The sequence below is a fragment of the Onychomys torridus genome, chromosome 7, assembly GCF_903995425.1.
Source record: "Onychomys torridus chromosome 7, mOncTor1.1, whole genome shotgun sequence".
Taxonomy (NCBI): domain Eukaryota; kingdom Metazoa; phylum Chordata; class Mammalia; order Rodentia; family Cricetidae; genus Onychomys; species Onychomys torridus.
Genome location: NC_050449.1, coordinates 116,106,650 through 116,118,769, shown reverse-complemented (window position 1 = coordinate 116,118,769; position 12,120 = coordinate 116,106,650). Strand labels below are relative to the sequence as shown.

The window sequence follows — 12,120 nt, the reverse complement described above, 5'->3', positions numbered from 1 at the left end:
CATTGAATCAGAATTAACTTCATTATTTATTCAGTTACAAGATACAATCAGGAATAGGAATCATCTCTCTTATATATAACTCACATCCGATCCCATTCGGGTCTGCTGGAACCTCTAACACAAGAAATGATGAGATCAATCAATTATTGATAGGAAATGTGCTGGAGGTCTCAGAATTTCATTAAAAAAAAAAAAAAGTCAATAGTAAGGGTTTAAAAAAGAATTTTTCCATAACCTGGCAACAAGCCAAGGAAATTATAAGGAAATGTCCAACTTGTTCTTTTTACAATCAAACTCTACTACCAGCAGGATGTAACCCAAAGGGTACTCAGAGGAATGAAATCTGGCAGATGGATGTGTTTCATTTTGTAAAATTTGGAAAACTGAAATATGTACACCATAACATTGATACCTACTCAGGATTTTAATAGGCAACTGCTCTGAGTTCCAAAAAGGCTGATTCTGTAACGACGCATTTGCTAGAAGTTATGGCCATCATGGGTATACAAATTAAAACGGACAATGCTCCAGCATATTTCTCTGCTAAAATGAAACAGTTTTTTTGCTTATTACAATATAAAGCATATTACAGATATACCACACAATCCTATGGGCCAAGCAGTCATAGAAAGATCAAATTGAACTCTGAAGGACATGCTAAATAAACAGAAAGGGATAGTAACAACTCCCAGAAATAGATTACATAATGCTCTATTAACTTTGAATTTTCACAATGCTAATGAGAAAGGAACAACAGCTGTGGAGAGACACTGGCTAATAGAAAAAAACTACAGAATCAAATGAGCCTGTATACTTTAAGGACTGCTAGCCTCAGAATGGAAACCAGGATGTTGGGGATGAGGTTTTGCTTTTGTTTCTACAGGAGAAAAAAAGCTATAGATACCATCAAAATTGGTAAAGGTTCCATTTCAACAAGAGACCTCCCAATCAGAAGAGGTGATAGTTCATCAACTAGCATGACTATTCAATTTAAATTAACTTATACAACTAACAACAAATGCTTTTCATTTAATCCGCTATAACTTGCCAAAAGGGAACCTCCCCAAAGTTAGGCTTGGGGAAGGGTTTCTGTTTTTGTCTTTCAGGAGAATGAAGGCTAAGGACTCTGAAGAACACTGGACAAATGAGACATCAGAAGAAAGAGAATAAATCATGCAGAAAAGAATGTCCCAGAAAAAAGAGTAAAATGGCCTATTGGTATATCATATATAAAATTTCGTAAGTCTCCTAAATGTTTGTTTCTGCTGTTCTCTACAAACACTTAACATAAATGCTCTTTATGTAGTCCCAGTTCAGTTAAAAGGTAAAGCTGGCTTTGGAGTTGGAGCATGGGCCTCTCCTTCTCTAAATCCAAGCATGCTTGTTAAAAAAAAATGCAAAATCTCTACTTTAATGTCAGAAGAGCCACCTGATATAAGACAGAAGAAAATCAAAATTAAGGGACTATTCTATTGCCACTAATCTCATAATTCTTTGGTTTTATTTTGACTCTTTAAAACTTTTCTTAAGGTATGAATTTTATATCAAAATTTATAAGAAATATATATATATATATAACTTTTGTTAGAGTACTAACATTCTAGAAAAAAGGTTTCATCTAGCTGCCTGTACATATTTTCGTGTTTGAGTCTCTATCAGGTTTCTGCAGGTAATCATGACCATGCCTAACACTAAATTTGAAGTCTCCATAATTGTCATTGTTTAGGATGGTTGGTTATAAGTTGTTATTGTTAAACAAAAGAGGATATAGATAAGAGGTAAATTATTCAATCTACTCTGAAAAGAAAAAAGAGAGAATATGGATATATGATGAGATAAAAAGGTAGATTACTGAATCTACTTTTAAAAAGCAGTATTTTAATTTTAAATATTTTACATTGGATTGAACTTTTGTATACTGTATACAAATTATGTATATTGATACAAATTTGAGATTGATTTTGTTAGAAAATACTATACATATATTTCTAATTTGGTTCAAGGTATTGTACCTATACAGTTCATTTAACAATGTAATGCAAATTGCTAGTCTTTGAAAGTTATTATTACCAACTAATTAGGATATAAAGAAATGAAAGTAGTCATTACAACCGAACTTGTAGTCATATTAGGTATGTTTTCAAGGTCAAACAGAGATATATTTTAGATAGACAGGTCATCTTCAAACCCTTCAGAGATCTACAGAATATGGCATTTAAGATGTGTTAATAACATAGATCTCTTCTTTTGTTATGACTATGAGACATGTCTGCTCCTGGCAACACCAATATACTTCAGAGAAGATGATGGGCATTGAAGAAACTCCTTATGGAGTTTATTTTCATTGTGGCAAAAGTTAGCCACTGGGCAAGAAAGTGCCCTCACATTGACTGCTGATAGTATGTAATCCAAGACAAGATAGGATGGCTCTTTAGAAAATCCTGCTTCATAGATCAGTCTGTCAGGTATGCTAGGCCTGTGGGCCAAAGATGGGTATCCCAACGTTGCAGAGAAACCTCAGGTGACTGTCTAGGGAGCCATCTGTTTGTCATAACACACATTTTTTGGAAGTCATTTGTTTGCACTTCCTGTTTAACTAGGTAATATTATTTCTTTCTCAGGTCTCTAAGGGAGTTGAAGATTAGATAGTTGTAGTTACAGTTTTCCTTGTTAACAATTTCAGAAAAGAAACTAAGAGGTGTAAAATATATTTTATTTTGTTTGAAAGACATCAAAAGATAGTTTTCGGTTGGTAAGACAAGTTAGGATAAAAAGTGAATTAGGTACATTTAGGACTCACCAAAATGATAGATAATGGAATATTTTCGCTCAATTTGTCAAATGTAAATGGACCAGACGTTGATGTATTTATTGCCTGTATATATTGTATATAGTTATTGTACTTACTGTATAGTTTTTTTATATTAGTTATAACTTTTTTATTTTAGACAAAAAAAGGGAAAATGTGATGATATTTTATTTGTGCACCCCAACAAAGCTTATCTGAGGATCACAGAAAAAAGCCAGGGACTATATTAAACATAGAAGTCAGGCAATGGTAGCAAACCCCTTTATGCCTTTAATCCTAGCATTTGGAGGCAGAGATTCATCTGGATCTCTTTGAGTTCAAGGCCACACTGGGAACAGAACCAGGGATGGTGGCACATGCCTTTATTTCCAGCACTAGTTAACCATAGAGGCCTGGAGGACTGTACAGACAGACAGGAAGTGATAGGGCTGGGCAGAAAGAGGAGCAGGGTACAGAAAGGATATAGGAGTAAATATAGAGGAAGTAGCTCTCTTTGGAGGCTGACGAGTTGGTAAGGTGAGCTTGGCTGTAGCTTGTCCTATTCCTCTGATCTCTTGATTTTCATCTGGCTCTGAGGTTTTTTTTGTTTTTTTTTAGTAAGACCATTTAGAAATTCATCTTACATTCCATTACTTAATAATATAAAAATTTTATTGTAGCATAATGAACAAATAAATCCGACTACTAGGTCAATAAACTTCATCGCCAAAGATGCCAATTTATATACAGGGTCCTGACTACAACACTCATTAGCACATACTGCACCTTCCTTCAGTAGCCTATTCACTGTGAGTTCCTACTTTATTATGTTATCTCTGATAAGAATGTATTCTTGAAATGAATCTACAATTAGATAACCAACACTTGTTTTGTATTTACACTTTGATTTTCCCCAAGCGTTATTCTTTGTATTCTATTTTCATATTTCCATCACTCTTGAAATGATAATAAAAATTTATAATAATTTATATATATTTATATAATTTACTTCTCAAGTCTTTGATCACTGTCATTCTTAAGTCTGATTTAACACTAAGGAAAAGCATCATTTAAATAGGTTCACTCTACTCTTCTGTAATTCACTGCTACAAGATAACTCAAAAAGGGCAAGATACAGTTATACATCTTTCCTTGAAAGCCACCAGCCATCAAACTCTTGAGCAAAAATGGTAATATACTCTGTAGAAGACTTTATCTAAAAAGGGGAGGTGGGTTGCTTATAGTCTGTGCTAAGATTTTACAATTATACCTTAACTACAATTTCTAATACTGAAATACTCATCTCACATCACATTTGAGACTCTGTATCTGTCTTAAAATTTAAACTTTCTAACATTTAAACATGTAAAATAAAATTTAAACAAAGACTGTAGAAACTAGGGTGCAAAAATTTCAGATAAGGATACAGCCATGTAACACTGGAAGAGCAAACCGATGGACCTAAAAAGAAGATATACAATGTATTTAGAATCAGCACTCCTTAAATAATAAGCCATGTAAGACATATTTACACACAGGCAGTAATATACAAACATAACCATACAGTGAGAGTTCATGTAATTTCTAATGTTAGGGAAATGTCTATAATGTTGCAGGTAAAAAGGCAGTGTAATCACTAGCGTTTAAATGGTCACAGATAAACACCAGTAAAACTACATGAAGCTGAATATTCCTTCTTAGTCTTTGCCTATAACTATTCTACTTCTAGAAAAGTTATAGGCTAATGACTTGCAATCTCAACTACCAAAAATAAATAAAATATTCTGCAAACAGCAAAAAACAAATCACTTCTACAAACCTAAGTGCCTTAGCTCACATCTCATTTGTTACAACACAGGATGAGGCTGGTGGCGAGTTAGGGGAGTTTCCACCTGGCCTGAAGACTGAGAACAAGAACTCTTGGACAGAAGTCAAATTTGCAGAGGTGACTAATTAGAACTGCAGCCCTGTGGAGAGACTGGAAATGTTGCAGGTCAAGAAGCTAGTTACCTTGTGTTAGGATAGTCCTAGCCTCTAAAACAACCAGTCCTTCCCTAGCTCTGTATCAGAACTGACATTGTGTGATTAATAGATTTAAAAAAAAAAAAAAAAAAAAAAAAAACTTTTGGAATCTATTAAATTAGAAGATTATTAGCTTCTATTAACTTAAAAGCTAAGAATGTCATCAGATAGCATCCTGGACCTATAGAAAATCTTCCTTCCCATCTTGCTGTAACTGCCTCTTTTTTTTTTTTTTTTTTTGATTTTTTGAGACAGGGTTTCTCTGTGTAGCTTTGCACCTTTCCTGGAACTCATTTGGTAGACCAGGCTAGCCTTGAACTCACAGAGATCCGCCTGGCTCTGCCTCCCCAGTGCTGGGATTAAAAGGCATGCGCCACCACTGCCTGGCATACTGCCTCTTTGATGTACACACCAACATATTTTTAAACTTGCCTTGATTTATGACTTTCACTGTTTTATAAAACTATAAAAATCTCAAATTTCTTCCACATTGAAACATGGAATTTGGAGTTAAATCTAGGCCATGGTCATTCAAAATGGCTCCAGAATAAATCTCTTACTCCTTTTAAGATGAGAACTGTGGTTTTTGCACTAAAAGGACTGAGCCCCTATCCCTTACTTCTACATTATTCATCCAGCACAATTCATTCTAGCTGTCTTAGAAAAAGTTAATGTTTTTCATTAAAGCTTCCATTCATAAGTATTACAGTTTGTACCTTAAGTGTCCCTAAAAGCTTATGTTTTCAAAGGCTTGGGAACTGGCCAGAGAAGCTCTTGGACTTTAGAAGGTATATAGCCTAGTGGAAAGAATAACGGTCATTAAAAACTAACCTTTATAAAGGCACTGTACCCTATGCCTATTCACCTTTGTTGACTGACTACCATCAGGTGAAAAATTTGCTCCATCAGTGTACTCCCTGGCATGTTCTCTTGACTAAAGACCCAAAGGCAAGGGAGTCATCAGACAGTACAATGAAATCCCCAAACCCCTAAGCCTAAATACTCTAAGTTCTCTCAGACATCTTGTCACCGTGTCAGGAAGCTAACGTAATAGGAGATTAGATTTCTACATAGATCATTAAGAGAGGGCAAGAATGGTCATGTGTGTGCGTGTGTGTGTGTGTGTGTGTTTAGTCATTTTAACACATTCAAACATGTATACTATGACAAGAAAGCATATTTGAAATGGAGTACATTACCTCTGGCTGAGCAGACAGTTCTCTGAGCAGATGCCCGTTCCACACAAACCGCTGATCTGCCTGAGAGAAGTTTTGAAACTTAATGAAATATCTCTAGCCACAGTAAGTGTCCTCAGATGGAAAACTACACTCATCAATGCCTCCACCTGATGGCTAATATGAGTTTCTCTGACATGTCCCAACAGAATACACCTCACTTCAGATCTGCTCTTCTTCCCATTCCTGTCTGCCTTATCACACATAGAAACTCCAGGTATCCTCTCCCATTTTTCTAGGTAATCACTGGCCAAGAACTAAATCTCTACACTCATTTCTCCATCTCCACTACCACCACCAAGGACAACGCCTGATCCAGTATAGCTATTGCTTAGCTACTTGGCCTCCATCTTGCCTCCACTTCTGACTAGGCTCCTCTGGGATAAAGGAATTCTACGCGTCCTTTCTGCTGTCTCCTCAGTTAGTTCTTCAGTGACTGCCATCTCAGAGCCAGATCTTTGCTTGGTCTCCCAGGAGACGTGGCAGCTGCTGTTTAAAGGTCTAACCTCCCCTCTGGCAGGCTGATAATCCATCACAAAATACACAAGAACCTGAGTTCTTCAGCTCAGTACATGGGCTAAGTAGATAGCGCAGTGCTGAGCCATCTCCCTCCCTCCTCACACCTAAAGTCATAGGAAATGACCTATGGTGTCATGGCCAGGGGAATATCATATCTTTTAGTTTGTTTCCAAGTGGTTTGTGCTACTCATAATTAGTAGTTATCATTGCACAATGGGTGCGATTATGTAACTAAATATTTTACAAGTCAGTGAAATGTAAATAATAACTTGCTGTTTCTAAACGTTGAATTATTTGGAATACAACTTGATAAAAGCATAGTGCTAAAACAAATTACTGTTGAATTACAAGTGGAAGCAGCAACTAAAAAAGGTTAGAGGAACGTAGTAAAAAGCCACAGGATTCTGCCACATGGCTTTATAAGTGTCAAAGTCTTTAAAAGGCTGAAATGGAAACCTTTAAGAATAAAATAACAGCTAGAAAAATAGAATCAAGGAACCAAAATAAAGAAAAGTCCTTAATTCTATGCAAAAACATTGACCATTCTATGTTAATTTTTTTGTCTTAATATAAGGTTTCATTAATCAGTTTTTGTTTGTTTTTGTTTTTTCAAGACAGGGTTTCTCTGTGTAGCTTTGCGCCTTTCCTGGATCTCACTCTAGACCAGGCTGGCCTCGAACTCAGAGATCCGCCTGCCTCTGCCTCCCGTGTGCTGGGATTAAAGGCATGCGCCACCACCACTGACTCATTAATCAGTATTATGATCCTCTGTAAATGACATTTTTATTTAGCTTTAAGAAAAAAACAAAAACAAAAAAACTCCCTAGCTGGGCATAGCAGTGCACACTTTTAATCTCAGTACTCATGAAGCAGAGGCAAGCGGATCTCTGTGAGTTCAAGGTCAGCCTTGTCAACATAGTGAGTTCCAGGACAGCCAGAGTTACATAGTAAGATCCTATCTCAAAAGAAAAACAAAAATATTTTTTTAAAAATTCCCTTCCTGTCACAGAAGAGATAGCTTCTGGCTTCTACAACTTCTCTTCCCACTCCTTTGCCAAAAGCCTCCCTCTCCCATTATCACCTAACTGATAAGCCTCAGCTCCAAAGCAACCTTCCTTGGTATAGCTGTCCCTGGCACTCCCAGGCAGAATTAGACTCTCCTTCCTATATGACCCCTCTCTACAGTGGTAGTCATTTCTGCTTGTGAATGCTTGTACTATTACCTCTCTAAGTATACTGAAGGCTCTTCTCATAGCACAGGGGCTTCGGGTTTTCATTTTAGGTTCCCCACTAAGTATTACATGCCTGGCATACAACAGGCACAGGAGAGAAGTTTGATGAACATGTAAGGAGTACAGCAATTGGTTTTAAAAGCATCAGTCTCTTGTTTTAAAGCTAAATACCTTGATTACTTAGCTTATCTGTAAATTAACATACAATTTTACTTGATTAGAATGTAAAATCTTAAAGCTCCAAACAGCTAACAACTAAAGTACTAAATTAGTGAAATTTATCATTTTCACTAGTCAAAATGGTCTATTACTGGCAATGTCATACATAGCAACCTTTAAAATTCTGTATGCCCTTTAAACATGTCCATGCTTAATTAATTAAAGAAGAAATGTAGCATGAATCTTAAAGAGTCTTATTAATAAAAAAAAACCTGGAGCCAGGTATTGGGGTGAATACTGGAAGATCAGAGAAGCAGAACAAGCCACAGCTACCTCACCTTGCCAATTCCTCAGCTGATCCTGTTTCCTCAGACTGGAAGCCTCTCAGACCTCATCCAGAATGGCTCTCAGCTGAACTGTTGTTCAAAAGCCTAGAAACTTAACCAGCCAAATGCTTCTAAGTTTCTGGTCTTCACACCTTATATATCTTTCTGTCTTTCTGTTTTTGCCATCACTCCCTGGGATTAAAGGCTCACTTCTCTGGATTAAAGGTGTGTGTCACCATGCCTGGCTGTTTCCAATGTGGCCTTGAACTCACAGAGATCCAGAGGGATTTCTGTCTCTGAAATGCTAGGACTAAAGGTGTAAGTGCCACACCATTTTCTAGCCTCTGTATCTAGTGGCTGTCTGTTCTTTGACTCCAGATAAATTTATTAGGGTGCACAATATTTTGAGGAACACAATACTACCACAAAGAAAAATAATAAAGGCAGGAATAGGGGACATGGCTCAGTGGTAGAATGCTTCCTAGTATGCATGAAGTACTTGGTTTAAGCTCTAGCACCACACACACAAAATAAAATAAAAACAGATAAATAAAACCAAGGAGGCAAAAAGCCATGTCCTGGAGCAGCAGAAACCCAGTTGAGGGCATTTAAAACCTAGTATTAAAAGTACACTCATATTAGGCCTGTGACACAGGCCTTGTAATCCCATCAGAAGGCTGAGGCAAAAGGATCCAAGGCCTTCTTGGGCGACAGAGTGAGTTCAAGGCCATCCTGGGGAACTCAGTGAGATTCTGGTGTGAGAGCATGACAGCAAGAATGAGAGTGAGAGCATGTCTCTACCTTTGTAACTGGCTCAGATTCTTAAATCAACAAATTGCTGTCTCTTCTACTTAAAAACAATATCACAAATGACTGGCCATTACTTATTAGAACACTGACTTTTTTTTATAAGCTTAATTATGTTGCTAATAGTGCTGAACTAAGAGCAGTGAAATCATAAACTAACACAATACAAAGTTAGTTTGAAGACTTGTCCCCCAAGTATACAGTTAATAGCCTGGAATATTTATGCAAAATTACAAACTCAGGTTGGGATGTAGTTCAGTGGTAGAGTGCTTGCCTACTATGGGCAAAGCCCTAGGTTCAAACTCTATGTATTATGCGTACATGTATACACACATTCTGAAAGGTTTTCATCTAATCACCTGTGTGCGTTTCTACTAGCTATTTGAGTATCTACCCCAATTTATCTCAATCTTGGCTGTGTATATACACAAGGCAGAGCCCTCAGTGAGGCCTCTGATAGACATTTAAAACATGGTATGTGTTCAAAGCCTCACATATGATTCTAATATAGTCAAGAGTATGATAAATCAAAACAGGACTGGAGATATGGTTCAATAGGAAGATGCTTCCCTAGCACACGAGGCCCTGAGTTTATCTCCAGGACTGGGGAGTGGGAGGTAGAGAAAAAAAAATTTTTATAGGTTAAAGAGACATGCCTCTTTTAAAATCAACTAAAAATAAAGCTACCTGAAGATCCAGCTTACCCTTTCCAAGAGACTCATTTCTTGAAATTCTGGACTTGTGTTAGACAGCCGTTGCAAAGTATGGGTCAAGTCATATGTTGTTGAAAAGTAAAATCCATCCATATTTAACACATGGTTTAGCATTGCTAGGAAAGTTTTATTATCTTGTAACTGCAAAGAAGAAAAGGGAGAGTTCAATACTAGTCACAGTTGAAAAGAAAAAAATGTTAGCATGAGAGGACAGCAAAATTAAAAACATTTATGTTAGCCCCATTATCACTGACACAGCTGGCCAGAGATGGGGAATATGCTATATAAACAATGTAGGCATTAAACTCACTTGATTTAGGTACAGCCTCCTTCCTCTCTTTGGTATCATCCACAGCTATCACTCTAAAGCAGAAGAGTTAGGTTTTTGTTTTTCAAGACAGGGTTTCTGTGTGTATCCTTGGCTGTCCTGGAACTAATGCTGTAGACCAGGCTGGCCTCAGACTCACAGAGATCCTTCTCCCTCTGCCTCCTTAGTGCTGGGATTAAAGGTGTGCACCACCCCCTGGCCAGAAGAGTTGTTTAGTTGTTTAAAAAAACACCAACATGGGGGGTTGGGGATTTAGCTCAGTGGTAGAGCACTTGCCTAGCAAGTACAAGGCCCTGGGTTCGATCCTCAGCTCAAAAAAAAAAAAAAACAAAAAAAACAAAAAACAAAAAACCACCGCCACGTTAGGTTACATTGTGCCAGTATTTCCCAGATTCTCTCTGTCCTTTACTACCCCTGCTTGTGTTTATTATTACTATCCTCATTAGCAAATCAAACACACAAATCAAGAGATTAGCATTATCCTCACTTTCAGAAAATTTCACTGGTTTGGATTGGATAGGAAGTAAAAAAGAATCATTTTTCATTAAAGCAAAATCAGAAAGCCTAATAAAAGTATTTCCTTAATTTTGGAATAATAATTTTATCTGGCTTTCCTAGTTAAAAACATTGACATTAAAAAAAAATTGTTCCAAAAAACTGTCAAGGTTTGATGATGTTTAGTAGTTATTAAATGATTAACATGTAAACTTATACATTACAAATGTATATACTATACATTTTTTAAAGATTTATTTATATATTATGTATACAGCATGTATGACTGCAGGCCAGAAGAGGGCGCCAGATCTCATTACAGATGGTTGTGAGCCACCATGTGGTTGCTGGGAATTGAACTCAGGACCTCTGGAAGAGCAGTCAGTACCCCTTAACCTCTAAGCCATCTCTCCAGTCCCTTTCCTTTTCTTTTTTTTTTTTTTTTTGGGGGGGGGGGAGAGCTGAGGATCGAACCCAGGGCCTTGCGCTTGCTAGGCAAGCACTCTACCACTGAGCTAAATCCCCAACCCCACTATACATTTTTTAATTTAAGCACAGACTAGCAAAAGCAAAAAAAAAAAAAAAAAAATGTAGTAAACAGCACAAAAGGAACTTTATGGCTAGATGACAAATCCAAGAAAATATTCCTGAGTAGTTAAAATGAATACAGCTAGTTTTATTTCTTGTGTGTGTGTGTGTGTGTGTGTGTGTGTGTGTGTGTGTGTTGGTGTACATGGCATTGTATATGTGTGTGAGGGTGAGTATGGAAGCCAGAGAATGACCCTAGGTGTTATTATTACTCAGGATACCATCTACCTTTTTTATAATTTTTATTTATGTGTATGAGTGCTTTGCCTATATATGTATATGCACCACATGTGAATCTAGTGCCAGAAAAAGGCATCAGATCTCCTGGAACCGAAGTTACAGATGGTTGTAAGCCACCTTCTGTAAGAGCCACAAGTGTTCTTAACCACTGAGACAGCTCTCCAGATCCCATCATCTATCTTTATTGAGTCAAGATTTCTCAGAACCCTGGAACTCAAAGACTAGTAGAGACTGGCTGGTCAGCAAGGCCTAGGAATTCAACTGTGTCTATCTCCCTATCATCACTGGGATTACAAGTGTAACCATGTCTGAATTTTTTTGGAGTTCTAAGGCTCAACTCAAGGGCCTCATGTTGGCAGGGCAATTGCTTTACAGACTGAGCTCTAAGCTGCATTTTTGTTTAAAATATTTCTCATGGAGAATGAATATAACTAATGTATTAGGAAAAGGGAAATTCTGAAGTATAAAAAGCATATATTTACAGCTTTACTTGCTAAAACAGTGTTACAATTTGACATTTTTACAGGTAAAATATGTTTTGGAAAAACAAGTCTTGTAGAAACAAAGAAGGCATGATCTTTCCTGAGGATAAGATGGTTGCTGGGAGTAGGAGAGATATTTTCTAGTAAGCTGCCTATGTTCCTATATAAGTAACCCTAATTAAACAC

General features: G+C 37.0%; 1 protein-coding gene across 2 annotated transcripts in view; it reads right to left on the bottom strand.

Annotated features, from left to right (window-relative positions):
- Window positions 1-12,120, bottom strand: part of Sacm1l (SAC1 like phosphatidylinositide phosphatase) — an 83,943-nt gene that overhangs the window by 44,665 nt on the left and 27,158 nt on the right. For both annotated transcript variants that reach the window (XM_036192879.1, XM_036192880.1), the window contains 3 exons: window positions 9,793-9,942; window positions 6,010-6,069; window positions 4,216-4,249 (listed from right to left, as the gene is read on the bottom strand). In XM_036192879.1, coding sequence (XP_036048772.1) covers window positions 4,216-4,249; window positions 6,010-6,069; window positions 9,793-9,942 — 244 coding nt within the window. The remainder of the gene's footprint in view (window positions 1-4,215; window positions 4,250-6,009; window positions 6,070-9,792; window positions 9,943-12,120) is intronic.